This window comes from Heterobasidion irregulare, assembly GCF_000320585.1.
Source record: "Heterobasidion irregulare TC 32-1 unplaced genomic scaffold scaffold_05, whole genome shotgun sequence".
Lineage (NCBI taxonomy): Eukaryota > Fungi > Basidiomycota > Agaricomycetes > Russulales > Bondarzewiaceae > Heterobasidion > Heterobasidion irregulare.
This window is the reverse complement of record NW_009258201.1, coordinates 633,485-660,586: the sequence shown is the minus strand read 5'-3', so window position 1 is coordinate 660,586 and position 27,102 is coordinate 633,485. Positions and strand designations below refer to the sequence as shown.

The window sequence follows — 27,102 nt, the reverse complement described above, 5'->3', positions numbered from 1 at the left end:
CGGCGATGTAAACAATCATGACAACGTGATGATGCCTCCGATGTCTGACTTTTCCGAAAACAGAACATGAATCGTACAGAGGGGCAGTGTCGTGCTCTGGCTTTCTTGAGGAGCCCGCTGGAGGCCGATTTGTCATTGTGGTATAGCAATAGCGCCATTTAGCCTAGCGGTAATAGGTCCTGGCCGAGACAAGAGCCCTGCCCCTGTCCATAGTATGAATAAGTATATTCTCTCTCTAATTCTGAAACTCATCATACCTTCTGGCAGTCAACCGCCTTATTCTATAGACGTCTATGCTATGATTTGGACTTGTTCCGTTTGATTCGCGCCATATGACCGACGGTCAAGGGATGAACTGGATGGGAACGCCTACCCACATAGTGAGTGCCACAGATTGAGTGGGCCTTATTCCAGGTGCAAAAAAAAAGAAGCCGCGGACGGAATGCATAAAATAAACAGTCAAATCCTATAAAGTACATACAAACATGAGAGCCATTGACAAACTGAGCCCGCCGGCGTGATACTAAACCTCTCAGAGATCGCTACCTCCGCGTCACTGTAGAGCAGCAGCGACTAACTCCAGTATAGCCTTGATCTTCTTGCCCACGTTGTTGTCATCTTTTGCGATGGCCTGCCATGTGAGGCCATGATGAGGCTCAGCTGCAACGCATTTGCTGATGACCTCGTCCTGGTACTCCTGGCACACGACAAGCAAGAACAGATCGATCAACGCGACGCTCGGTAGTGACAAGAAAGCGTCAAAGAACGTACCTTGGTGCCGTGCTGCCTCTCAAACTTCAGCCACCAGCCCCACGCATCGCCCAAACTAGGATCCGCACCGACGGCGCGCCCAAACCACTGCCGCGCCTTTTCGATCTTGCGCTCTGCCCAGAAAAGGCGCGCGACGGTGCAAATGACAGTGGGGTCATCTTGACACTTCTTCAGCGCATCAACCGACTTGGACTTGCGAGATGGCCGTGGCTCCGACCAGATCGCCATTGACCATAGCAAGCCCGACTCAGGGCACTCCTGCAAGCCGCGCGCGAGCATCGTCTTTGCCTGAGCAGTGCCGCCTGATCGTTCCTCGACACCCACTGCTTCTGCCCAAAGCCGGTCCGTTTTCGGATTTACCAGACGCGCCTTGTCCAAAATTGCGCGCGCGCGAATGCTCTTGCCATCCGTCTCCTCCAGTCGGCTAGCCAGAATCCAAAGCGTCACTTCTTTGGGGACTGCTTTAAGCCCTGACGCGTACGACGCTCGGGCGGCAGAAAAGTTCTTCTGGGCTTGATGAATCTGGCCTTGAATCATGTACAACTTGCCGAACTTGGGATACTTCGCCAGGGCTGTCGCAACTGTCGAGAGCGCCGTCTCGAACTGGCCATGCTGGCGCTCGAATACTGCTGACTTCATCCAAATCTAAAATAATAATTACATCAATGTGATGAATACGACTTGAACCAGGAGGAGACCTACTCTCTCGGTATCGGCGACTGTCCGCGCACGGACCAATAGCTCTCTAGCCACACCTAGCTCGCCGTTCTCCGCTTCTAACTTAACAGCAGCGAGCCAGATCTGCTCGCTCTCGGGATTGGCAACGAACGCATTCTCAAGCACTTCACGCGCACGGGAGACGTCGCCGCCCATCCACTTCTCCTTAGCCCACATGAGCCACAGCACCTCGGCTTGCGGACAATGCTGTACCGCGCGCTCAAGAACAGCGTCAAGCGATTCGTGCGTGCCGTGCGCCTTCTCGAGGTCTGCCGCGCGCCGCCATAAGTCCCGTTTGTCTGGGAATACACGGAGCGCGTACGCAAGGATTCCTCGGGCAGCGCCAACTTTGCCCCGCGACTCCGCACTCTCAGCATCCCCTACCCACGTATCTAACCTGTCCTCCTCCTCAACTTCCATCGCCACGGTCGCCTTGATAATCGCTTCACACGTCCGTGGTGACCCCTCCGTCTCGCACCGCTCCGCCTCCTTCAGCCATTGGTCACGTGTCAGAAGGACCTGGTGGCGCCGGAGCTCGCGCACGCCCATCTCAATCGTCTTGTCGACGGCGCCAAGCTCCTTTTCGCGGTCAGCTGCGGGCTTGTCGGCCGCGTACGCTTCTTGCTCCAGCAGTCGCCCAGCCGCGATCCAAATGTCGTGCGAGGTTGGCACCGCCTTGCGCGCTTTGTTCAGGACGGCTTTGGCCTTTTCTGGAGTCTCTAGGCGAGCAAGGCCTAACCACAATTCGACGGAAAGCGGGATCACCTCGACTGCGCGAGACAATAAGATCCGTGCGTCAGATGCGGATGATTCGAGGTTGACTGTTTCCTTCCATAGTCGAACTGAGTTGGGGATGTGTTCGAGAGCTAGCGACAACTTCAGCGATGGTTCTTCGTTCAAGAAATCGAGCTCTCACCTTTTCGAAGCACGCGCTTCTTTGCCTTGACGTCATGTTCTAAGTCGGCAGCAGCAAGCCAGATTTTTACACTCTGCCCGACATGTTGCACCGCGTTCGCGAGGATGACTTTGGCGTCCTCATTATTCTATGAAGATCAACCGATGAATTGCATTTCAGACAGCAGAATTAGAACTTGATGCTCAACATGCAATCGTGCAGCTTCTAGCCACACGTCCTCGCTCTTGGGACACTGTTCGCAACCGGCCTTGATCAATTTACGCGCTGCCACCATGCGGCCCGCGTGCTCTTCCAACGCGGCCGCGGCAATCCAACCGGGCGAATGCTTAGGATTGGACTTGACCAATGAGTCAAAAAGCATTCTCGCTCGCTTGATGTCGCCGATTTCGGCATCTGTCTTCAGTACAACGCTGTTGAGAGACGTGAGGTAGCCCTTTGGGTCTACGGATGATGCAGATCCAGAAGTGGAAGCGGTTCCCGAAATCTGACATCTATAATGAGAGGAACATCACCAAAGTATTGCGATGAAACTCACCTGGTCGAGTTTGAGAGAAAGTATTTTATCACGAGCTTGCCCAATTTCCACGAAGTTTGTCATTGTCCCGGAGTCTGCAGGTGTCTCGAACCCGCCTCTCTACACAACATAATGAGAAAAACCATAATCAACCATCCACGTTGTACTCACTTCCTGTTGCATGGAGTCGAGTGAATTCTCATATTCACCCTTGGCTCTGTCACCAACGATGACGCTATCCGGGACGACAAATGACCTCTCATCTTTGCGCCGCTTCTTCCGTGTAAGATTGCCCACCTCTGGTATGTTCTCCCACTCAGCGTCAGTGACAACGGAAAGCCCGCGTTTCAGGTCGGCAAATTGCTGCTGCAACTTTGGCCGCTCCGCGCGGTGCTTGGCGAGCTCGGCCTCCTCGCGCGCCTCCCTGACGTGGAATAAAACCCGGTAAAGTATATTGAGCGAGTCGGGGAGGGAGAGACTAACCGAGATGCACACACCTTCGGATCCTCCGACGGGAATCCATCTTTGAATCGACTTGGTCGTAAATTTTATCCGCTTCCTCGTCATCTGCCTCATACGTCGTCCCTGCGAACAGACCGTATTCATTGTCTGGATCTTGAAATTGTTCTGGATCGACTTCGGCCTCCTCGCCACGACGAGCCTGAGCCTCTCTATGATGAAGATGTCAGAAACCATTCCTCTGCTAGGTGGTAACTAGCTCACGCTACTACTTCTGCGGATGGACCCTCTCTCGCAGGTCCAATATCTGATCGGGTTGTGAAACCTGATGCACTAGAGAAAATGATCGTTCAGCTGCGCCATGGGATCTCTTAAAGCCGAGACGAGACTTACCCTCGACCAAGACCAGCCACATAAGATGCCGGAGCTGGCATCGACAAGAACGCCAGCTTATTTGGTTTATTTGACGTCATCTTGGAAGGAAAGGATCCGAGGAGATTCTGGTTGTTGATGGGATGGCGGATGTTACTGCCTGCAGCGAGGACGAGGCTAAAGCAAAGGACGAAGGATTACATCAGCGGTAGGCGCCGGTTTGGGAGGTGTCGGCGTTGATGGCACCTGCACCGGCCTGCAGTCATGCTCATATCCTTTCCAGCTGTAACTCCTCCATCTCCCTCATCCTTTCTCTTTCCCTCAGATCGTCAAAAATGCGGTCTATCCTATTGCTGTCGCTTCTGACCCAAGCTCTCGCTTTTCCTGCACTGTGGTCGCCATCATCTCGGCCGGCACAGGCTGTTCTGTCTCCGGACCAGGGTCAAGAGCCTCAGGAGTCTGCAGATGCTCCAGACATCGCAGTAGGCTGGGTTGACCCGCGTGTCAATGGCGGGCGCTTTCTCGATGTAAGCAACAAATGTGCATTTCAAGGAATTACCTGTTCACTGTAGATGAATTGACAGTATACTTTGCCCCTGCTCGGAGAGCCTCTTAATGTAATTATATCGGGTCTTTCTGACCCATTCATCCTCACCGAGGAGGGTTTCCACGCCTATGCAAAGTACGAGTTTTCCTCCCCTTCTTTCTCAGCTGTTCACTCATCTGCGCGTGCGCAGGTCCATCGGCTACTCTGAAGAATGCTTAGGCCTTCATTACGGAAACATTCATGAGGCTGATCTCGGGGACGGTAATGGAAGGACGGGGGAAATGTTCCTCGCACGACAGTATTATTTTCCAATCTTTGGAACTTGCTGGGAGAGTTTCGCAGGTGGTCATCACTTCAGAGCATGGAAGCAGAACGGGACCGCCGCGAACAGTGGGGCGTGGTTTATTGGGTGCGTCACTATACAGGTGAGTATACACTGGTCAATAAATTTGACCGAGCGCACGTGCATCATACAGGGCGTCGAAGGAGGAGCATTCGAGGAAGCACCACAAGATCGTTGACGACGGGTATAATGTCGGCCGTGACTGGCTCGTCGAGAACGCAAAGTCAGGGAGTCAATTCAAGGGGATCTCGTGGAAGGCACACGTGGAGTGGCGTGAGGGGCTACTCGAACCTGGTAGTGAAGGTGCGTGTTCCATGTCAGCGTCCGTTCCTCCCATTGCCCGCACGGTAAACCTGTTTCTTGTATCTCTTGACAGGTGTAAATCACGGGATCGAGCAAGACGGGCGTGTTGCCATTTTGACTGTCAACCGCCTCGAGTAATATGCTCAATCATTTCTCGTTGATCTTGTATTTATGAACGATCACGCCTCTTCATGACAGTCGTTACGGACTTCCTCCTCAGGTGATGGTCATCTACGCTAGACCTCTCTTTGATTGTATTATATTCATATATTCATCTATAGAATGGTAGAACCGTCTCAGGATCTCATATCGGGTATGTGGGTGTACTTGCATATCTTATGCAATATATGTGTTCTTATTGAGTGGCGTATTCAGTGAGAGAGTTTAGCCCTCAAAAACCGGGTCCTTCAAAAGTGTGCATACATATCATCCTTACCAAAAGCACAGGTTCAGAACAGCAGTTGTATACATCGCGCTCCTATGTTCTTCAGTACCCTAACACGTAGAACTCCGGGCCTCGAAGTGGGAAGACGAAAATCCTGCGAGGTCCTACCACGACATGGTCCACCCATCTCCATCCCTCTCCCGCTTTGCGCGCCTTGGTATTGTACGGTTCAGGCGCGGTAGGGCTTGGCTCCGTCTTCAGCACCCCGTCCTTATGAGGCAAGCCATTCTTCAGCACCTCCTGAAGCGTGATCACCATGAACCGCCCGTTGTTCAACACGAGAACAAGATGATCGCTCGCAGAGCAAGAGAACGCCTTGAGCTGGTCCATCGCGAGACCTCGAACTTCCGCCTCTTTAATAATAGCGCCCGTATTGTCATCAAGGAGCGTGATCATGGGCGTCGAGCGGGGCTCTGAGACGTTTGGGGAATAGCGAGTACCGATGGCCGCTAGAATATGGAGATCGGGGTGATGTGTGAGTCGATTGACGCCGTGCTTGATTGGCGTGCGCCATTGCAGTGCCAGTGGAGACAGATCGAGACCGTGGATGGTGCATCCAGCAACAATAGGCTGGAAATCTGCGGAGGAATGCGACTCTGCGACAGCAATGGCGATGGACGAAGGGGATATCCCCGCCAAAGACGTCGGATATAGGAAGTCCGCTTCCATTGACGCTGGCAGCTGAACTTTCTTCTGATCCGAATCGCTTTCGACCATCAAGGTGAGTGTGGACGAGGGGATTGCCGTGGATACTGTGAGCAGGGCGGCGCTGTCTGTGAGATACAAGGGAGCAAGGTTCTCTGTACCCGGAGCAGCTGTAAATTCGGGGTCCGGACTGAGGCGTCTCGCTTCCTTGATACCATCTGTGCTAATGGAGTACAGAATAATCGTTGGCTGTCGCTCAGAGTCCGCCATCGCGACAGCCAGCTGGCCGGCGACTGAACGATAGAACGATGTATGCGCGAAGTGGCCCGGCGAAGTGACCTCGTTGATTAAGGTTCCAGACGGAAGCGAGTATGCTCTTATGGATGCTGCTGTCGCGGGGCCATTGTAGCCAACTATGAGCGTGGCAATGTCGGATGATGATGCGACGACTGCCCAGTTCGCCGTGGACAATGACGGCTGAGGTTCGAGGGTTGCGACATGTGAAGGCGGACCAGCATCTGTCGGGTTAATGGACCATACGTTGGTCGCGCCTCCAAATGTATCGATAGTAAGGAGGTATGGATCTGCACGGATGGATTTTAACGCCTTCCAAATAGTGTTTTTGTGCACCGAAAATGTGTCTGGAAGTTTGTGTCGAACGGTGTATGCAGCGACGTTGGTCATGGTGGTGTGCAGAGAGCAAGAGAAGGGAAGCCTTACCCATCTTGTTATAGATCGGAACTTCCATACCTGGTTAGCTGTGTATTCCCAACAGTTTTGGATCCATCATTACTGATCGAGTTCTCGACCCGTATTGATGGAGCATGGAGTTAAGAAGTGTCGAAATAATCAACTTGCTCTGAAACATTCTAACCAAGTGCAAACGTTCAACGTTCACAGAAGTTCGAAAAGAGAAACTACTCGACGATGTAGGAAAACATATTCCAAGATTGGGTAACGTCACCTTGCGATGGATGAAGATGATGCAGACAGCGTCTATATTCGATGGTTCGGATCGAATGAACTGAGCTCGCCAATCCGCTACCATCCTCCTCACACAATGAGTCCCAATCACAGCCGGTGACAAGTTAGCCGACAACACAGGTTCCTGAATGACAATCAGAGCATCTCTGATGTACCCGGTTAACCGTGCGCGAAACAAATTGAGCGGTGGGCCAAGATGATACCAAGCTCTAAGAACACGCGATGAGTGAGATGATGCTGTGACCCGTTGTTGCTTCTGACTGGAAACATAGCTTGGAACACTTGACCAGCGCCTACAGAACCGAACCTGGAACGAAGGTGGCCTTGAATTAGCAAAACGATGAGCGGTAAAGCGACATATAAAAATACGTCCCAGCGACACTTCCTCCCTCATCAAAGACTGTATCTCATCGCCCTTACTGCTCAACCCATTTCTGTGTAATCTTCTATCGCCATGTTCTTGAAGCAGATCTCTATGGCATGCTTGCTCACTCTGGCATTGACTGCCCAAGTGCAAGCCGCCCCTGTGTGGGAAGGAAACACGACATTGGCCAAGTGAGTATAGTCTTTCGCCATAAGAAGTACCTGAGGGAGACTCACCAATGATCCTTATTCGCACAGCTTACTCGACGCACGTGGTAGTAGCTGCGGATCCGTGCGGGGCTGCTCGCAATGTGTGGCGATATCCGATTGCGCATTCAGCAAGGTCACGTTTGAATGCCAGAACAAGAAGGAAGGAAGCAAGGAACAAGTACAGAGCAATGTTGGATGTCCTCAGATGAACCAAATGCAGAGCGTAAGTGGTAGCTGTGATTAGGAATATGATACCGCAGACTCACTAATTTTTTGTAGGTGTTTCCCGCAGCAAAGGGAAAGAAGGCAGGGTTGATCCCGGACAATGTCAGCAAGGAGTTCACGAGAATCAGCCATCACATCTTCGACGGAGAATCGAGTAACAAGAACTCGGGTCGACACACCACTAGTGCTTGGCTTAAAGCTCACCCAGGAGATAAGCCAATCGCCCAGAATGCTGCGACGCACATCTTGGAGTTCAAGGTCCGTATGCGGGTGTTGTCTATAGTAGCCCATCGAAATTGATATATTGGTGCATATACTTCAGCCGCAGAAGACTGTCTGGGATTCCGACTTCTACAGCGACCTAGACATCATGAATATGTGCGCTGTCAGCATCCAGCTCGGTGGAATCAATGCCCCTGTTCCCGGCAAGGCATTCGTGGTGCAAAGTCCATTCGGCCAAACGGTTTGCATCCGGCACTTCGCTACGAATACGGGCAGTTGCTTCCCACTCGGCCCAGCTGACCCAAGGAAAGCGCTAGGTCAGGCCTGTGATAACAATGATACCAATGGAGACTAGAGCTCTGGCATTATCATACTGTTTCGTAGCAGCGTTTATGTCAAGCTTGATACTTTACTTATGCTTGAACTATGCGTACATTGAGCACCTTCTCATCGTTCTCCACCCTAACCCAATTGACGGTGGTACAGCTTCCGCATTAAACCAATGGTATGGTCTGAGAGAAGCTTGAGAGTGTCTTGACTCCTGACGGAGACATGAACGCGAAAACAATCGAAGTCGATCAGTCAGTCATGCCATGGCCTTCTGCGGAGTATGAATTTTAAGCATTTTCTCACAATGCGGTCAGTCCAGAGATCAAGTAGTTGCGCTTCCTCTTTTCATTTTTCCCGGTTGTTTCAGCATGCCATCTATTGCTAAGACCTCGAAAAAGGCAGATATCAAGTCGAAAAAGCTGTCATCAAAAGGCAAAGCTCCGGAAATATCTGTGGAACCACCACAACCTGTCGCGGAGGACAGCGACGAACAAAGCGGCGACGACGACAGCGATGTGGATGAGGAGGGTATGAAGAAGCTCATGAAAGCGTTGGGGGATGACGGTCTAGATGAATATGAGCAGGCGCAGCTGATAGCTTTGACGGGGGATGAGGAAGAGGAAGAGGTCGATGAGGAGGATGGAAGCGAGAGTGACGATGGCGAGGGTGACCAGAGTCGCGATACAGAGGCAGGAATTGAAGAGGAAGGCTCATCTGACGGTTCCGAAGACGAGGAAGACGATCTCGAGGATGCTGAGGAGGAACAAGTGGCCCTGGATGGTGTCGAGTCTGTTGACGAAGACGCCGTCCCTCGTCAAAAAGTTGAGATAGACAACAAAGTAAGCAGCTCAACCGCCTTCCATAAGCAAGGTCTTACTTGTATTGGGATAGATTGCTTTAGAGCGCATTCGTGATACAATCAAGCTCGACCCATCAATATCCTGGACAGAAACCTTGACCCTGTCCTATCCTCACACGATAGACGTAGATGTGAACGACGACCTGAGCAGGGAGCTGGCGTTGTAAGTAGATAGATCATATCTCGTTGTTACATTCCAGTCGAACAACTTTCTCTTAGCTATAAGCAGGCTTTGCACGGTGCAAATGCAGCCCGTGCGCTTGCCGGAAAACATCAACTCCCTTTCACACGACCATCAGACTATTTTGCGGAGATGGTCAAGACTGACGCACATATGGAGCGCATACGGCAAAGGCTACTCGATGAATCTGCAGGGATCAAGAAGACTGAGGAGAAGAGGAGGGAACGCGAGGGGAAAAAATTCGGTAAGCAAGTGCAGATGGAGAAGCTGAAGGAGCGGGAACGTAGTAAGAAGGAGATGGAAGAGCGATTGAAGGGTCTCAAACGAAGTGAGTAACACTTTTCAGGAGCCCTGCTCTTGTTCGATTTACCTCTGACCTCTACTTAGAACGCCAAGGAGCGCTCGACAACGCTCAGGCAGACGACGACGGTTTCGATATTGCGGTAGAAGATGCCATTTCTGGTCAACCCGAAAAACGCGCGAAGGGCAAGGACGGTAAAAGGCTCCCTCGTGACGCTCGCGATAAAAAATTTGGATTCGGTGGCCAAGATCGGAGGTCAAAGCAAAACACGAAGGCATCCACAGATGACTTCAGCTCTAGCGGCCGGGGGGGCAAGGGGGGTGCGAGGGGAGGTGCGAGGGGGGGCGCGAGAGGGGGCGCGAGAGGGGGCGCGAGAGGGGGCGCGAGAGGGGGCGCGAGAGGGGGTGCGAGGGGAAAGAGCCAGCGTCCTGGCAAGGATCGGCGGATAGCTGCGAAAAGTCGATAAGTTATCGACAGTAATAATCTACATGTGGTGCGTAGTACTCATCATTCTCGTACTTCAAACGATCTTCTAATATGCTTGGTTTCAACGGATCAAAATGATTCAGCGCATCACTTGTATCCCTAACATACTACCCATAGATTTCCAATGATCTGCTCGTCAGGCTTCTCATGCGATTATACGAAAAATTCTTCAACTTCGTGCGAGATCCACTGTTCTGTTCCCGCGCCATTATTTCGATGAGCTTACATACTTGAGGTACTTGCGTCATAGCGGGTGGCCACGGCTATACCAGGAAGTAGAACGTACGGCCTGCTGAACCACATGTCCTCTTTACCCGAGGCTTAAAGTCGTCCGCGGTGTTTCCCTCAGCAAACGAGCGCAAGGAGCATACTTTCCACCGATCTCGGTCCAAAATTAGTATATCGCAGGTTCCATGCATCTATCTGCATCATGTGGAAAGAGTCCTCCTCCTTTTGAACCTGTTCTGACCTATTCAAGTGAGGCCTGTGACGTACTTCATGCCAGACTTTGTTATTGGACTTTCGGCTGCGGGTAGAAAAGATCATTTTTAGATATAAGGTCTTCGTGTCGACGTACGGATCAGACAGTCGTTCCACATCATGGCCACTGAAGACACTTGGAAGGGCGTGTCGCTCAGTAAACTGTTTCCGGAGGAGACCGCCGGCATGAAAGGGTAAGCGACCTAGATCCCTCAAAAGAGTCAGGTTTCTCAACATTTGTAGATATATCGAGTGGGAGAGATACCCTGATCGGAAGGCTGTCGCTCGCGATATACTCAATGCAAAAACGTTCGACGATTGTCCAGGTATGTATATACACATATAATAAAACCATGAACGAGGAAAAGATGCAACTTTGTTCTAGAATTCCAAATCGACCCTCTCCCCAAGACAAACCCGGTCCTCATCGGACACCGTTGGAAGCAATATCATGAGGCGCTTGGGCTCAGGAGGATTGTTGACTTTAGCTGGGAAACAGTATTGCGAGAGAAGCCCGACATGATTCATCTGCTTGATTTTCCGTACAATGGCGAGACACCTCGGCCACAATTGATGCAAGGCAAAATCACGGATAACAAATTCCACTTGTAAGTCTCCTCTTCTGTGGTTGTCTTTTGTGCTGGTTGACCTTCTCTTGCGCAGTATCCGGAACCATGGAGGCGTACCAGACATTGAAGAGGACGCCTTCGAACTCGAAATCGGAGGCCTTGTCAACGAGCCTGTCATACTCAGTATGAAGGACCTCAAAGATCCCAATAATTTTCCGTGAGTGTCGTCAGCCCTCAAAAGCAACTCTGATATATTGCATTTTATAGTCAAACAGAAGTCACCATAACACTACAGTGTAGCGGGACTCGCCGTATAGAACAAATCCAGCAATATCCTGGCGATGGCGACGAGTTGATCAACGCACCATGGGGCGAAGGAGCGATGTAAGATCTAATGTGTCTAGCAAGACTCTCGCTATTAAAACCGCTATATAGCGGTACCGCCGTATATCGCGGCGTTTCCTTGAAAAAGGTGCTGAAGATCGCGTGCGGAGGAGTTCAGCCTGAATGCCAGCACCTGGAGTTTATAGGTGCTGATACGTATTTTAAGTGCGCTTGATTGTTTACTATCTCAACAAATTTCCTTACAACACAAACCGACTGTTCACAGAAAGGGAGACATTTTCAATTACGCTGTGTCTGTGCCTTACCGCAAGGTTCGCATGAGCGAGGAAGTCTTGCTCGCGTGGGAGATGAATGGAGAACCGTTGCCAAAGATTCATGGCTATCCACTGCGTGTGGTTGTCGCTGGATACATCGGTGCTAGAAGCTGCAAATGGGTGACACGTATCAACGCCCTAGCTGAGCCGAGCATGGGTCCTGTGCAGAGCCAAGAGTATCTTTATTACGCTTTCCAGGTGAGACTCTGTACGCTGTATCATTGGCATGCTTATAACACTTAAATTCTTCGCTTAGATCGGGAAGCAGAATGCCAAGTATTCGAATGGGTTTTCAATCCAAGCAATGCCGGTCTCGTGAGTCATGGCCTGTGTATCAAGTCATACGGAGTGGCTTTTCTCATATTACATGCAGGAGCGCGATCATTTTCCCACAGGACAAACAAGTTATCGTTCATGACGGTTCTATAGAACTGCAGGGATGGGCATACAGCGGAGGCGGCAATTGGGTCGAAAGGGTAGAAGTATCACCAGATGGGTGAGATAACACTTTCATTACTCTGATCCATGAACTGCTATTGAATGAGCCCATAGCGGCCATGTATGGTATGCCGTCGAGCAAGAGAACATGACAGACAAGGTACGTAGTGGCAGATCTCAGCAACGAGGTTCAAATAAATTACTTCGTGGATAGCACTATCACGCATGGAGGTTATGGAAGATCAGCATCCCCGTCGATGCAGAGGGGTGGGTCGAATTTTGCGTGAGGACGTGGGACTCTTCCAACAACACCCAGCCTACATACGTGCGCTCCGCTTGGAAGTGAGTGTCAGCTTACGCCGTCGCTCCGACCCGAGTTGACGACTATTATCCTCCAGCTGGGATCTCCATGTCACGTCATCATGCCACCGTGTCAAGACCTACAGTATCAATATGTCTAGACCAGCTACGCAGGAACGTCTCAAGCTGATCAAAGCACACGGCGGCAGCGGTTTCGAGCCGTTGTCTCAGCCCCTTCATTTTTCGCTCGAGAACAAGGAAGACTATCTGCGAATGGTCAGGAAGTGTCCTCGGGAGCCATCGAGTTGATTACGGGCCTCGACCGTCACTGTTTCTTGTCCTTGTCTGAGACTGACTGTTGTAAATTGAGCTACCCGAGATTTGTACTTATAAACCGCCATGGCTACTGCGTGCATCGCTAGCTGTACTTGATGATAGGATGATTTGAAGCCGCTAACGCCACATGGAGTGTGGATTTTTTCGCCGAATGCTAGATGCAGTGCGAGACCAGAGCCAAACGTTACAGACCTGACGCGTGTGTGAGGTCGATGATGAAAGTAACTAAAAACAAAAGAAAGCGAGTATTGTATATGTACCGTCTTCGTCAGGTTATGAATCATCCAAAAATACACATCGTATCTACTCTTCAGTCGTTCTCAAAGTCATGCCGAACCGTTCTCTCCGCTCTGCTGCGTCACCGCAATGCGCATCACTTCCATCAACAGCGTCTGCTGCTCGACGTCCAGCGACGTCGTCGCAGCCTGGTACATCGGGGCATTCTTTGTTTGGAGCGCTATGGATGTGAAGCATGTCAGAAGAAGCACGTCACAGACACAGAGCGCGGAACGCACTGGTCAACGCTTGTTGGAAAACACTGTACGGGTCAACGGTGTCGAGAGGGCTGATGAAGCCCAACTCTTCGTCGATCTCCGAGTCGCTAGAGGTATCTGAAGCAGCGTCGTTGTCACCCTCCTTTTCCGACTGCTCGCGCAGGCGAACACCCTGAATTGAAAAGAGTCAGCACGTGTGAGAGAAAGGCAAGTACCGCGAAGCTTGCCTCATTCGCCAGCATCTCAATGTATGCGGAATCCTGGTCCCAGATGTCATCTGAAATCATCGAGTCAGACGCATCATGCAAGCGAGGGACTGAATGCTCACCATCGTCCTCATTATTTAGGTCGAAATAGTCATCGCTGACATCATCTTCAACTTCTTCCTGCAACGCATCTTGCAGAGCTTTACGTCCTACCGCCCCATAGCAAAAGAAAAGGGAAAGTATAGGTCAGCGGAAATCGCACTCTCGTTACGGACAAGAACCCACCAGCGATGGCCTTTGGCAACTCCTTGAATACTTTAAGCGCACCGGCCACGATACCGTGCCATCCGTCACGCAACACCTCGGGAATGGCAGCGGGGTCCATCTCCATCGCCGCAGACAGCGCGACGATAGTGAGCTTCTTGTCGTGGACGCGCGGTAGACGGCTGTCTGAGTTGATCGCCGCGAACCAGCGGTCGAAGAACTCGCGTGACATGCCCGCGCGGTACTGCTCCATGAGCTGCAGCGCCGCGGCGGGGTTGTACAGAACTGCATTGATGAGAACCTCAAGATTCGCGAGACGCAACGCAGTGGAGTTCGCGGAGTCGAGCTGGCCAAGTGCGGTGTTGATGATCGATTGCAAAGCCTGAAAGCAAAATTCAGACAATGGGTTTCAAATGAAAATGACTGAAGGCCTCACATCGTCGACATGGCCGCGCAAATTAAGAAGCATCGCTTCAGCAAGCTTAGAGCCGTTGACGCGATCGTTCTCGCCAAGTTGCTGGTTGGTGATCGATGTAGTGTAGATGTCGAGGATCATTTGCCTGTAATCTGCGCGCGCCTTGAACATCTCAGTTCCGTACGAAACAAAGTTGTCCAAGGACGGCAACATCTCTGCACCAACAGGCATCAGCACGCTGTTTTTTTCGTTATTGTAACAACAGATGGAAAAGACGCACCGTCGAGGAAGTCAATGGCGTCGCTTTTGAAGAGAGTGTATGTTATCTCGAAGATCGGCCACATGTTGGGCGAGATCTGATGCGTCTTGAACGTGAGGCTATCGACCAGGTCGTACATGTTGTCAAATAGATCTGATAAGTACATATGAATTAGCGATTTTGACCAGCGGAAACCAAAGTACGCACTCACCCAGGAGCTTGTTCTCCAACGTGAACGTGATGATCGGAATAATGACCTCCTGAACCTGGGCAAGAATCTCAGGCGAAGAGTCGATAGAGGAGACGATCTAGAAAGCATGAGGCTTCAGCACAGGAGTTCCGCAGTGTTCGCAACGCTAGCGCGCTCACTGTCGAAATGGTCTTCGCGACACCCATGGCGGCATACGTCTTGTCGTCGTCGCCGTCCGACTCCATGAGCGAATCCAAGTCAGCGCCCTTCGGCGCATTTTCGTCCTGCACGAGGCTCTCGCGTGCAAGGCGGAGGTACGAGTCACACTGCATAATTCGAATGAGCGCCAGTATCAATCTAGAAATGACGATCGCCACTTACTAGACGTGCGGTGAGCTGTGCCGCGACAGGGAGCAGCTCATCCTGGAACTGTTCTACCATGGCCTCCATGCTGCTGTTCAAGATGTCGAGATCGGTCTCGTCTGACAACTTCAGAAGGTCTGCACAAGGGTTATCACCGGTTATCAACGTGTAATCAACGCAGACACTCCTTCCACAACTTACCTTGAATGACCTTGCCGACTTGGGGCGCTACCGCCGCCCTCACTGCGCAAGCAGAAGATCTGAGTCGGATAATCTGGGAACGTTCTTGAAGCGGACGTACCTTGCTCATGGGTAGTGACCATCTCCGTCAGCGCCAGAGCAGATTGCACGCGCACGGGCAGCTCAGGGTCGTCCATGACAGCGGCGACGGCTCTGAAATGCGCGTTCATGTTCTATCATCAAGTGAGGGTTAAGTCCAGCTCTTGAACAGAGCACAAGTAAGCAGCTACCTCTTCAGAGTCCCACGTAATATCAGCACGCTCTACCGTGCCAAGGACCTCGCAAGCCTGTGTGAATCAAAGACAATCAGTACGACGGGTGGATCAAATCACAACAACACGTACGATAGCACGCATGTATCCCTCGGGGCTGGTAAACTGGGGCAATACATGCTGCGACATGAATTGAGCCATGTTATTTTTGACCTCAGCGTGACGCATGATGAAGGGTCCAAGTGCGGCGGTCATGTTCAGTGCGCCAAACCGCTGGGGTGCGGCGGGATTGCTAGATCAAGGTATCAGAGGTGTGGGAGGGGAACGAAAAAGGGTGACGCACGAAGCAAGGACGCTGTTGACGAAGCCAAGGATGGGCATGAATGTAGTCTTAGAGCGGCTACTGACCAGCTGGAACAGGAAGGTTGTTGCGGCGGAAACAGGCGACGAGTAGTTCTCATACTCGTCGACGGACGTGCGCACGTAATCAACCGGGTCGGTGTCCCAGAGCTCCTGCTTCTCGGGCGTGAACGATAGGTTCGGGAATACGAATGTCGAGACTAGCATTTCAAAGTGGGGCTTAAGGAGTGCCCAAGTTGACTTCGGCTTCACGCTAAAGAAGGAGAGAACGTGGTGGGCTATGGGGACTAGCAGAAAAACAAGTGTATAGGCAGGACGTACCACTCAGTGAAGAAAGTGAAGATCTGGTACTGGCACTTTTTCGAGAGCCATGCCTGGCCCGAGACGTAGAGCTCGACCTGCTGGAGGTAGATTTTGAAGATTTCCGGCGCAAACGACTCGACAAAATGGTGTGAGAACACGCCGTACTCTATGCGCATCGCGCTCGGGAGCTGCGATGGGTTACCGAAGCGATGGAACAACCGCCCAAGGACACCGTACGCCCATTTTTTGGCCTTCCACCACTCGCTCCGCTCGCGCGCGTCGGTGTCGGCAGGCACTGCCTCAGCGGGGATCTGAAGGTTCACGACCTGGAAGAGCAGGCGGCCCCAGGGAACTAGACTCTCCGCGCTCTGCTGATGTGCGCTAAGATTGAGGATGATTGAGGAGCGATACGTCTTGAGGATGACGTGCAGGATCGCGGGGATTTCCTGCTCTGCGCCCGCGGGTGGGGATGATAGGAGCTGCGTGGCGATGTTGACAAGTGTCGGGAAGAGCTCGGCCACAATTTGCGGGAGGACGTCGCTCCGTTGACGGTAGCTACGCGGAGATTGGTACACGGGTACACGTAAAGCGTGCACACGATGGCGACGCGGAAACAATAATTTACTTACCGGAATGCGCGGATCATCTCAAGGACGACGATGCACCCCGCACCGAGTTCCCTGATGTTGGTGCTGGCGAGCATCTGCTTAACGCTGGACATGAGCTCAGGCCATCGGTCGGGGAAGTCGTGTGAGACGAGTGTCTTGAGTGTGCTCGCTAGCTGGACAGTAATTGCGCGAGAAGGAGACTCTGAGAGTAAGGGAAGGACAGATAACTTGAGGGCCGCGCGGTCAGAGGGCGCGATTGGATTCCGGTTGTCGGGGTGCGTGCGGGCGGGGTCGAGGGCGTACGAGTTGGCGACGCGGTTTTTGAGGAAGACTGAACACGCTTGGCGTGTTGCACTGTATGGCAAAGCGAAGCTGAGATCAAGGAAGACGAGGAGAAGAGACGCGTATAACACGTACAGGTCGACGTTATCGGAACCGATGATCTGAAGGAGGGCTGCAGGCATGCCCTCTTGTCCACTGATCTGATGGGCAATATTTGAGCAAACGCAGAGTAGAACACAAGATCAAGGTATATACCCTTCTGATTTCCAGTTCTGCAGCCTTGTGGACATTTGGATTTGGGTTGAGAGTGGTCGCGAACAAGTTTGAGAGCGTCTGAAGATCCATGACTGTGGCAAAGAGGCGTTGATGAATGTTTGTGGGACGAATGAACAGGATGAAGGGAAATTGACTGTGACTTTGACTTTCTAGATTACAGAGGGAGGGGTATATGATGGTTCGAAGAGCAAGTGGAGATGAGCGAGGCGGTGGAGGTAAATTTTGGAAGGAGGCAAGTGGCACGAGGAAACGTGACTGACGCGTTTTTCTGCCGCACGCGCCTTGACGCGGTCCCCCTCCTTGGCTCGCTCTCTCACAATCCCCAGAATTGGCTGCATAGGGACTCTGAGCAATGTTCAAGCATATCCTGTATTTTTTGGTACGGCAGCTGAAGCCAGTGGCTCACTGAAGGTCAGATATATACTGCCTTGTTAGGGAAACATATATGGTTCGATGGCGTAGTTGGTTATCGCATCTGTCTAACACACAGAAGGTCCTCAGTTCGAGCCTGGGTCGAATCATATTTATGTTACAATTTTCTTTTTTTATATATCTCAAATCGGGAGCCGCGCGCATATTTGTGAGCATTACTTACTTATCAGCCGAGTGCGATCAACGTTGCGCTCGATGGCCGCCAGCATCGTCGACCTGCCTTTTGAAATCATTGAGCAGATCCTCCTCGAGCTTGACCCTCTCCACGTCGCCACTTTCGCCCAGACCAACCGGGACTACCACACACTCGTCTACCACTCCCACGACCAGCACTTCTGGCGCGAGCTCTACCTCCGCCAGGACTTCGATGATCCCCGCACATGCCTCACACCGCTCGGATCCCCGCGCACTGAGCCTGTCGACTGGCGCGGCGAGCTCCAGCGCATCATTCACGCTCGCACCGTTGCAACCCACCCTACGCTCTGTAGCGCCCACGAGCGCCTGGCGGCGCTGCGCGCGCTAGGAGACCTTTCGCGTTGTGCTCCATCTGCGCCCACAGTATTCAGCGACAAGCTGTCGCATAATTTGCTCTGGATTGCTCTGATCCTGCGCGGCGGTGCCCTACTCGACTTCGTTCCCGACAGTAAGGGCAAAGGCGAAAGCGAAAGCGAGCGCGCGCTTGCTCCTGCAAGTAATGGCCATGACGACGAGCAGAATGCAGAGCTTAGCCTGGATATCGACGAGGATGAGGTGCAGCTGCGTGCACGCCTGCACACGCACTACGGGATCACAGCGCGCGACTCGGGGACGGTACGGCGAGTCGAGGCGCTGGCATACGTGTACGATATGCGGAACTACCGCCCGGAGAGCGACTATGGGCCGTTCCTCCCTGACGGGAGCGGGCGCGTCAATTGGGTGCACATGCAGGCGCTGCACCATGCCGTCGCGATGCACTCGATATCGCTCGACGAGCTCGCCGAGGACGATTTCGTGATACACCAAATGAGCATCCCGTATTGTCAAAGCATCATTCCTGAAGGTATGAATCTCGATTCGGAGCGGGATTGGGCGGGCATCGAGGGGCTCTGGCATTGTGCCTTCTGTTTCATAGACCATCGCGCGCTCCTGTGTGAGTCTTCGGTACTCCCCGCTCTGGGAATATGAGTGCGGATGGAAATTGACCGTCATCTTTAACAAGTGTACAATCAATTCAACGTGCGTCTTTCTGCTTTCTGCTTCACTAGTTTGTTCTCGTGGCCGACATGACCTCGTCGATCTTGCTTCCCAGCATGTGGGCAATGAACCGCTCGACGCGTCGTTCTTCACGAATCCCGGGTTTGGAGAGATCTACCGCGTCATTCCCGTGCAGTTCCGTATCACCGCAACACAACCTGACCCCAACTACCCCACGCGTCCACGCCTGCTCATTCAGGGCAACGTGCGCGACGAGATCACTATGACTGGTCACGTCAGCTTCACGCCAGACGAACAGCTGCACTGGCACTTGGTAAGTCCCGAAATCTTCCAGTGAAAGCCATGACCTCACCTACCTCCTTGGACTTTTACTAGATCTCGGGTGAGAACGGACAGGCCATATGGAGGTACGTCCACCGCGTCCTCTGTGCCTAGTGTTGATCAGCGCCGACTCTTTCGTCGTCGTTTTGATGTAGTATGGAGGGCGTCCAAGTTGGTGGGGTACGCTCGTATTTTGGCGTCCTCGGAAGTTGGACAACAATATTTCACGAGCAGCATGACCCAGTCGGTAAGTCTCTTCTTGTGTTGCGTGAATACTGTCGACTCGGCGTTAATCGATGCGCTGCGATTATGACTGTTCAGGACCGCTGTGGCTTCACAAAGCGCTACCGAATTCGGCAGAGCATCTATCGTAAGATAGATGGTCAAGTTCTTCTTCGACAATAGAGAAATAGAGAAGTGTCGTATTATTCATTATTCGTTCTGCTGGTTTCGCTTGGATATTTCACGTCAGCTATATAAACCTCTACAGTAACGAACCTCTCCTGACCTTGGCGAAATCACCGAAGGAAATCGATCTGAAGAAACAGATCGCCTTCGTACGGGATAAGCTCTCGTGCGCACATCTCACAGTATACCGCAGGCTCCTTGCTGCCGTGGAATCAGGAACTAAATGTAACGCGTTGTCGTATGAAGACAAACCCTTCGCGATGAAGATATGAATAAGCATTTTGAGCATTCTGCTAATCAACTGGAGGTGGATCTGAGAAAACGTTCTGCTGATTAACTGAAGGTGGATCTGGCCTCCACGTAGTCTTGCCTAGTCCAGCGGAATGACACAAAACCTTGACGTCTATGAAGACTTTTGTATCCTTGTTTGTCTCGTGGAGAGCAGATATGAGGCAGTGTTGCGAGATTGGAGGGTAAATCTTGAGGAAATCCCTTCGTAGAATTTGCTCCCAATCTGTTCCCAGAGTAAACGCATTTGTGTTCCCAGCGTTTCGAGCAACAGTGTCTCTTGCACGACCATCATGAACTCCCTGCCCGTCGAAATGTTGAAGATGATTGTGGGATCAAGTACCCGCTGGAAAGATCTGAGGAACATTTGTGCTTTGAACAGGACGTTCTGCTCGTTGTCCACTCCACGCGTGTTTCGACGAATTCAGGTCAGAAATACGATCTGGCATGTTGAGGCGTTCGAGAACGTCATACAGAGCAAGGCGGCGATTCCGTATCTCGAGGAGATTGTCTTCCGAGATATATATCCAGGCGAAGATGGCAATATCATGAGTAGTATGTATTTTCTGCAATTTCGTGTGGACTAAGATCTGAACGAAGTTGCGCAGCCTCTCCTAACATATAGGTTCGTACAGACTCTAGCCATTATGCACAGGAAATCCGGGAATCACTGTCCTCCACATTTTATCGCCTTCGTGAACTCCCAGCACTGAAAACGCTGGTACTGCTGTTCTTCCCGATATATCCAGAGGAGTCTTTTTGGGAAGTCTACGAGCCTTCAGAACATTTACATCTCCAGTTGGCGATTCTCTCCGGATTATCACGTTCACCACCGTTCACGCTGACCTCCTTGACATCATTGGTCTCACCGCAGTCCACAATGAACTCTTCGGTACACTGTCCTTCCGTGCACTTTTTGAACGGTTGACCTATCTGCGTGTTGCTGCCATATCGGACACTGGCTTTGAAGAGGAAGACGCTTACGAGAATATCGCTGAATTTTGGGAGAAGACAATCTCGCATCGAATCCTCGAACCACGTGTCTCCCTTGCCCAATCTCTGACATCGCTCACGATCCACAGCGACCAGGACGTCGGGTTCATTCCAGCCATTGACTTTTCACAGCTCACCTTCTCCAGCCTCGCATTTTTATCACTGAAGAACATATCATTTGACGAGGACAGCATGAATGTAGAGGACTTCATTGTTCGACGCGGGGGCACGCTCAAGACTTTGGAGCTTGAAGTTTGCAGAATTGCGGTGCGCGATTCAGAACAGGGGCCAACTCGCTTCTGATTACAAATATGGAATCGCTTTTTGGTGGAAATGGGGGCGTTGATGAAGCTCAGCGTAGAAGATGTTGACGATCCAGGATCAGGGCGAATGCAAAAGTATGTACGGCAAAATGAGGAGCTTGGCTATACGTCCTTCATGATCCCAGCTCCGAGCGAGGAGCTAGACAAAGCAGCGTTTGAGGCATTGAATGTGTTGCTGGAGTCGAGGCGGGCGTCTGAAAAGCCCACTCATTGGGTAAAGATATTCGGTCGTGAGCTGAAGAGATTTTCATGTTTGTGTCTGTCAATTTGACTCGTCCTACATGAGAGATGCTATTCCCCACGCAATCTGAATTTTTACCATCGCTTCTCATACAAACCGTCTCAACATGACAATCCATCCATCCACTCACTCGACATTGTTGAGTGTCAACTGCCTGAGCCTCTGTCATTTGCCACGCGTTTCCAGCACACGGCAGGACTAAATGTCGATTCAAGTTTTGACCGAGATTATCAATCTAAGGAGGCGAGGTTCTATGGTTGGTGTGCTACAACTGCAGTGCCATTGTGCGTGTATCGAAGAGTAAGTACCACATACAGAATCGTAAGCTAGTGAACAACTCTATGGAGTGAACAAGTCCGTCTTTATCTGCGGTGGTGAGTCGTACTGTATGGTATGGTATCACGTCGTATGTGAATGTTCGTAGACAAGCAACTCGAATAAAAAGATAAACATATGCGGAAAGAATATTGAGCCCAGAGGAAGGAGAAGCATGGAATGTACCGCGTTCACAGAGGAGATCATAAGCGTGAAGGGGGAGAGGAAAGGCCGAAGAAAACTCATCCGAGCACCGTGCATGTTCGAAGAAAAAGCAAAAGAAACCCGATTCCCGAAAGATAGAAAAGAACGCAACATCACCACTCGTGTTTTTTTTTCGGCTGTCCTGTCGAAACACGAGCAACGTGACGCTATGATCGTTCACGATCGTCTTTTACATCGCCCGATCCGGTTGCCGGCCGGTCGTTGCACCTCGTGCCCCGCTCGAGCGCCCGCTTGCCCTGTGGATCGACGCGCGCGCTTCCCTGTCAGCTATGATCGTCGCGCGCCCGCGCCGCCAGCGCGCGCTCAGGGCGGGCGGGACGGGCGGCTCGTGTTCCGGAGTGGGGACTGCACGTCGGGTGCCGGGCACCGCCGTCGCAGAGACAGATGAGGCATGCGCATGCATGTGCGCGTGCGCGTGGGGCTGCTCATACGAGTGGGTTTGGTCGTGAGAGAGTGGGTGGGAGTGCGGGCGCGGGTGCGGGCGGGACGAGGCGATGGCGGGGATGACGGCGGGGGCGTGAGAAAAAGAGGGAAATTTTGGGATGGAGAGGGAAAGCACTGGGAGGGACGGGAGGGATGGGAAGAGGGATGTAGACACTAAAAGGGGGAAGGAATGCTCAGAGGTACTGGCGGGGGTCTGAGGCTGTCGGGTTGAGATTGGGGAGGTGGATAGAGTGGAAGATGAGGTTGATGCAGAAGATGAGGTGTAGGGGGACGAGGGAAAGGGGTACTCGAAACGACCGTTTGAGGATGCCTCGAAGGGAGTGCTAGGGTGAGCGGGACTACGAGGGCGGAAGGGGGCACCCGGAAGGGGGTGGTGGGGAATGGGGGAATAGACGCGCAGTGCGCCGGAGGACTGATCATAGTGGAGTGAGATATGCTTGAGCGAAAAAATAATCTGACGCAAAGGGTGTGGAGGAGGCGGTACCTTTGTATCTGCGGGAAGGAGATGGAGAGGTTGCATGCAGGTGCGAGAGGAGGGCTGGACGTCGAGCGAATAAGCGTCAACTGGCGTGGAGGGGCAGCTTGTGGAGTGGGGATGAAACGTGAGTGAGGACTACAACTTTGAAGGAATCGCGAAGGACATGGGGCTGGTTTTCAGGACAGCCCCTGGTATGGAACTTTCTGGGCCTTCTGGCTGGGTCGATTCTCCATGACGCGTGTCTCTCTAGTCACCCTACGGGGAAACCACACGGACCAGTCACAGACCACAAATCTTTTGCTATCGAATAGGTCGTAACCATGCCTACTACGGGCGAACAGACGAGAGCGGGCGTGGGTCTCCTCGCCATTCTCATGTTTGCTGGAGATATTTGGAAAAGAGACAAGTTGGGGGAGGCTCAACCCTGGGGCACGTTGAAGCGTCTTGCCGAGTAGCGGCACGTCCACTTGGAACTCTAAAAATGTCCCGACTGGCTCCAGCGCAATGCCAGGTATACTTCTAAATAATCGCCAAAATGTGACAAACGGCCGGCGCAAAGAATGCGGACATTGTCAATCCGATCGTCGACGAAACATGGATGATCACATAAGTACTTACAGTATGTCGACAGATCTAGTCATAGACTGAATATCGACGAAAATCCGGCTTCTGCTGTAGTATAAGTAGAACGACTACGTCCACCTACTCAGAAAGATGTATGGGAGGGAGACATGAGACAAGCAAGTGTAGCTGTCAAATGACAGCGAGCACTTACTCCGGATCTGTAAGCATACAGTACTTCCAGATGTTTCCAGTGACATTTAACGTTCAACCATTCCAATGACCCTCAAGGCACGAGCCTTTCGCATCCCATAATGTTTATCGGGAGATATGAACCCTCTGCAGCGGTGTGTGAAGCTTGCAGCGCTCTTCAAGCACATGAGATACACGCTTCCAAGCTGGAGGATGGAGTAGGGTGGGACGTGCTGTGGACGATATGAACACTGGACAGATGCACGAAATGGAGGAAGAAGACCACGCCTCATCCGCGACACAAGCGAGCTAGAAGCTTATGAAACCTGAAGCATCGAAAGCAGTCCTTATAGACGTAATGATTGGGATACGTAGAGTGCCTCCGTGCGTTACAAGAATACTCGGTCAGTATAGGCTCCAGAGCGCTCTGTAGATATTCGGATAATATTGTGACCATACCTATTCACACCCTGCATAAAAAGCGGTCCAATCGATAGCATGAACTCGAAAGGCAGCAACAAGTAGGAAAGTAGGTTGCTCCAATTTCCGACAAACATCCGGATGTTTGACAAGAGTGACGAGGCAGGATATCGTCCCAGGCTATCCTGCCGCGGTGGTGATGAAGAGACCTTTGCACGATCGCCAGGTGGCTATCACGATATCGTGTCGACTATTAGCGATGTGGGCGATGGAGGGTGATGCAGACACGATGTCGTCAAACACCCGTGGGAACTCCGATACGCAACCCGAGTCCTGCCTGCATCCGCATCCCAACAAGCCATTCCCCACTACACTTCTGCTCTCACTTCCAATTTGTCAAACAACTCATATTTGTGGTTCTCTCTTCGTCCAGCCTCGTTCTTGCCTTCATCTCCCTCTTCGTTTCACTCTCTGAATACAAACAGCCGATATTTAAGCAATGTCAGATCCACCACCACAACGGCCCAAGCCAGGCTCGCTGCGTGACCGCATCGCAGCCTTCGAACAGAAACCCGCCGCTTCCGCGTCGTCATCTGCACCACCCGCACCGCGCCCGAAGCCAGGCGGCCTCGCGAAATGGGCACCGAAACCTCCGTCTCCACCTGCGTCGCCGACCAGCAGCGCCACGGCAACCGTGCAGCGTGAAGGCGGGATGTCCGCCCGTGATGCGCAGGCGAGCATTGGCCAGGGTGGTACGCTCAAGGAGCGAATGGCCGCGCTTCAAGGAATGGCCGCTTTCGGAGGCGCGGCAGCGCCGGCACCCCCAAAGCCCGCGCAGGAGAAACCTAAGTGGAAGCCCCCGCCGCAAGTCGCGGTGGCCCCGCCGATTAGGGATGACGAGGAAGACAGTGCGCCCGAGCATAAGGCTGCCGAGGAGGAAGAAGCTGTACCTGATAAAGTGTCAGTGCCCAGCGCGACTGCCGAGGACGATACTCCGACTCCGGGTGCGGGCGAGAGCACAGAGCCCGAGAGCAACGATGCCGAGAAGGGGCAGGATCCTGAAGATGAAGAGAGACAGCGACGCGCTGCGATTGCTGCACGGATGGCAAGACTGGGCGGTGCACGGGTGGGCATGGCCCCGCCGGTGTTTGGAAAGAAGCCTGTGCCCGCCAAGGAGCAGAAGCCAGTAGAACAAACTTCATCCGGCAAGGAGGATGCGAAGCCTGATCATGGCGAACTGGATCGCAAGAGCTCTATGGACGGTCAGTAATGTGCTACTTATGTATCTATTTTCCTCACACCTCTTGATTGCAGCTCAATCGTCGAGCTCTCCCCCCGCAACATCAACAGAATTTACCAAAGGTAAATCTGAGCCAAATCTTTATCGCTCTCCTACTGACTTTTGGCTATTTGCTTGATAGTGCCTTCGATCCATTCTACCCCAGAGGCCGCTGAAGGAGCTACGTCTCCCAAACCACAGACATTCGCTACACCTGGTACGCAAACAACTCGTTACCTTTTTCTCTATCATATCTTAGAGGCTGATGACATCGCTGCAGACTATCTTCCGTCATCGTCTACATCCGCATCACCTCCCAGCGCCGACAGTGCCGACAGCCAATCTGCGAAATCGCCGTCCTCGATGCCAGTACCGTCAGTTCCGCGACGCGCTCTTCCGCCACGCAAGAAGACACCCAAGACACCTTCAACCCCGGCCATGCCCGAGCCTGCGCCCGAGCCCACGTCGTCGTTGGAACCTACGAATGTCTTGGGTGCTTCAGTCCACGTGAGCCCTTCGGCATACGGGGGCGAGAGCAGCGTCACAGAGGCGCAAGCCACGGCCTCTGGCGATAGGCAGGAAGAAGTCGGCAACGTGAACGCGAGCGCGGAAGATTACTTCGACCACTCTGTAGCCCTGGCTCACGACAGGCCTGCGGTGGTTGCTACAGCTTCTACTGAAATCCACGACGATCCCATCGCCGAGGATGACGTTGCTGAAGCTGAGCGCGCGACTTCCCCCTCGTCCGACGCACGTCCCGAGTCGCCCGATGACCCCGAAGTCTACTTGAAACCCAAACGCGACATCGAGCCAGAGCCAGCACACGACCCTGAGCTTGCAGTTGAGCCTTTGACTCCACTAGCTGACGCGCCCTCTGAGGACCCAGCCGGTGAAGGCCAGCGGTCAGACGAGGTCGAAGACGAAGAAGACGAGGCGGCGCGGCGCCAGCGCATTGCTCAACGTCTTGCGCAGATGGGAGGGGTCAATCCACTCAGCGCGCCACGGGAGCCCTCCCCCGAGCATGAGGAAACAGGCGATGTACCACGGAAGAGTAGCCTCGAGGCTGCTCCTGGAAACAGAGACTCGAATGTCCCCGTGCACAACTTTGAGCCCACGAGCACGCCATCAGAGCCGCGAGGCAGTACCGAAGGTGTTGGCTTGGTGCGCAAGACGGTGGGGGATGAGATTACTGAAGACGGTGAATACTAATTGCTTTTCCTGCAACGACACTTGGCACGCTTCGCATCTTCTTTGGATCTATGTATATAAAGACAGCTCTGTTGATGAAATTCTGTCCTCAGATTCTATTATCCGCGAAGAGCATGTTGGGTCTGATAACGAAGGCCAGCCCCCTACAGCTGACCCTATACACAGACAAGGTGAACACAGAATTCAGGGAGGGGCCGTAAGGCTGGAAGGCGAAGACGAACACGAGGCTTTGCGTGACGAGATCGACCGCGATGGGCAAAATGAAACGCTCGATACACGTGGTGAGCACGGGGCAGTTGCGGGCGCAGATGAGACTGCAGAAGACGTCATGT

At 52.5% G+C, this 27,102-nt stretch overlaps 11 protein-coding genes across 11 annotated transcripts; 6 read left to right on the top strand and 5 right to left on the bottom strand.

Moving 5' to 3' along the window:
• Positions 1-420: 420 nt before the first annotated feature.
• Positions 421-3,850, bottom strand: HETIRDRAFT_383832 (uncharacterized protein; the record flags this gene model as incomplete). Its single annotated transcript, XM_009547844.1, has 10 exons — positions 421-697; positions 772-1,416; positions 1,474-2,354; positions 2,405-2,531; positions 2,592-2,888; positions 2,940-3,023; positions 3,090-3,342; positions 3,416-3,589; positions 3,642-3,710; positions 3,771-3,850. 10 exons carry the CDS (start codon positions 3,848-3,850, stop codon positions 554-556), a joined length of 2,754 nt encoding a protein of 917 aa, XP_009546139.1. The 3' UTR covers positions 421-553.
• A 234-nt stretch (positions 3,851-4,084) lies between these two features.
• Positions 4,085-5,080, top strand: HETIRDRAFT_118007 (uncharacterized protein; the record flags this gene model as incomplete). Its single annotated transcript, XM_009547843.1, has 5 exons — positions 4,085-4,276; positions 4,334-4,431; positions 4,487-4,705; positions 4,773-4,942; positions 5,016-5,080. 5 exons carry the CDS (start codon positions 4,085-4,087, stop codon positions 5,078-5,080), a joined length of 744 nt encoding a protein of 247 aa, XP_009546138.1.
• On the bottom strand, positions 5,016-6,312 carry HETIRDRAFT_409394 (uncharacterized protein). Its single transcript, XM_009547842.1, has 3 exons — positions 5,318-6,312; positions 5,224-5,259; positions 5,016-5,162 (listed from the first exon to the last, which is right to left on the bottom strand). Exon 1 carries the CDS (start codon positions 6,300-6,302, stop codon positions 5,430-5,432), a length of 873 nt encoding a protein of 290 aa, XP_009546137.1. The 5' UTR covers positions 6,303-6,312; the 3' UTR covers positions 5,016-5,162; positions 5,224-5,259; positions 5,318-5,429.
• Positions 6,313-7,470: 1,158 nt separating this feature from the next.
• HETIRDRAFT_451269 (uncharacterized protein) lies at positions 7,471-8,353 on the top strand (the record flags this gene model as incomplete). Its single annotated transcript, XM_009547841.1, has 5 exons — positions 7,471-7,571; positions 7,638-7,812; positions 7,869-8,072; positions 8,137-8,277; positions 8,333-8,353. 5 exons carry the CDS (start codon positions 7,471-7,473, stop codon positions 8,351-8,353), a joined length of 642 nt encoding a protein of 213 aa, XP_009546136.1.
• Positions 8,354-8,734: 381 nt separating this feature from the next.
• On the top strand, positions 8,735-10,173 carry HETIRDRAFT_156227 (uncharacterized protein; the record flags this gene model as incomplete). Its single annotated transcript, XM_009547840.1, has 4 exons — positions 8,735-9,205; positions 9,258-9,388; positions 9,445-9,734; positions 9,794-10,173. 4 exons carry the CDS (start codon positions 8,735-8,737, stop codon positions 10,171-10,173), a joined length of 1,272 nt encoding a protein of 423 aa, XP_009546135.1.
• A 620-nt stretch (positions 10,174-10,793) lies between these two features.
• HETIRDRAFT_317013 (uncharacterized protein) lies at positions 10,794-12,948 on the top strand (the record flags this gene model as incomplete). Its single annotated transcript, XM_009547839.1, has 12 exons — positions 10,794-10,867; positions 10,917-10,999; positions 11,059-11,281; positions 11,337-11,459; positions 11,510-11,626; positions 11,678-11,791; positions 11,853-12,099; positions 12,158-12,216; positions 12,275-12,397; positions 12,454-12,499; positions 12,554-12,681; positions 12,738-12,948. The coding sequence occupies 12 exons, from the start codon at positions 10,794-10,796 to the stop codon at positions 12,946-12,948; spliced, it is 1,548 nt and encodes a 515-aa protein (XP_009546134.1).
• A 353-nt stretch (positions 12,949-13,301) lies between these two features.
• On the bottom strand, positions 13,302-17,516 carry HETIRDRAFT_125032 (uncharacterized protein; the record flags this gene model as incomplete). The annotated part of the gene is made up of 18 exons (XM_009547838.1): positions 13,302-13,432; positions 13,491-13,641; positions 13,697-13,884; positions 13,961-14,321; positions 14,376-14,569; positions 14,635-14,766; positions 14,825-14,921; positions 14,983-15,129; positions 15,185-15,303; positions 15,368-15,409; positions 15,468-15,579; positions 15,637-15,693; positions 15,751-15,910; positions 15,962-16,231; positions 16,300-16,836; positions 16,911-17,243; positions 17,307-17,371; positions 17,427-17,516. The coding sequence occupies 18 exons, from the start codon at positions 17,514-17,516 to the stop codon at positions 13,302-13,304; spliced, it is 3,186 nt and encodes a 1,061-aa protein (XP_009546133.1).
• Positions 17,517-18,065: 549 nt separating this feature from the next.
• HETIRDRAFT_317846 (uncharacterized protein) lies at positions 18,066-19,799 on the top strand (the record flags this gene model as incomplete). Its single annotated transcript, XM_009547837.1, has 5 exons — positions 18,066-18,512; positions 18,603-19,019; positions 19,168-19,386; positions 19,449-19,480; positions 19,550-19,799. Coding segments are annotated over 5 exons (1,365 nt in total), but the record flags the coding sequence as incomplete, so codon positions are not given.
• Positions 19,800-21,914: 2,115 nt separating this feature from the next.
• On the bottom strand, positions 21,915-22,330 carry HETIRDRAFT_409392 (uncharacterized protein). The gene has a single exon (XM_009547836.1). The coding sequence runs from the start codon at positions 22,221-22,223 to the stop codon at positions 22,047-22,049; it is 177 nt and encodes a 58-aa protein (XP_009546131.1). The 5' UTR covers positions 22,224-22,330; the 3' UTR covers positions 21,915-22,046.
• Positions 22,331-22,356: 26 nt separating this feature from the next.
• Positions 22,357-23,226, bottom strand: HETIRDRAFT_458873 (uncharacterized protein; the record flags this gene model as incomplete). The annotated part of the gene is made up of 2 exons (XM_009547835.1): positions 23,116-23,226; positions 22,357-23,043 (listed from the first exon to the last, which is right to left on the bottom strand). The coding sequence occupies exons 1-2, from the start codon at positions 23,149-23,151 to the stop codon at positions 22,357-22,359; spliced, it is 723 nt and encodes a 240-aa protein (XP_009546130.1). The 5' UTR covers positions 23,152-23,226.
• Positions 23,227-25,901: 2,675 nt separating this feature from the next.
• Positions 25,902-26,873, top strand: HETIRDRAFT_409391 (uncharacterized protein). Its single transcript, XM_009547834.1, has one exon. The coding sequence runs from the start codon at positions 25,925-25,927 to the stop codon at positions 26,768-26,770; it is 846 nt and encodes a 281-aa protein (XP_009546129.1). The 5' UTR covers positions 25,902-25,924; the 3' UTR covers positions 26,771-26,873.
• Positions 26,874-27,102: the final 229 nt, after the last annotated feature.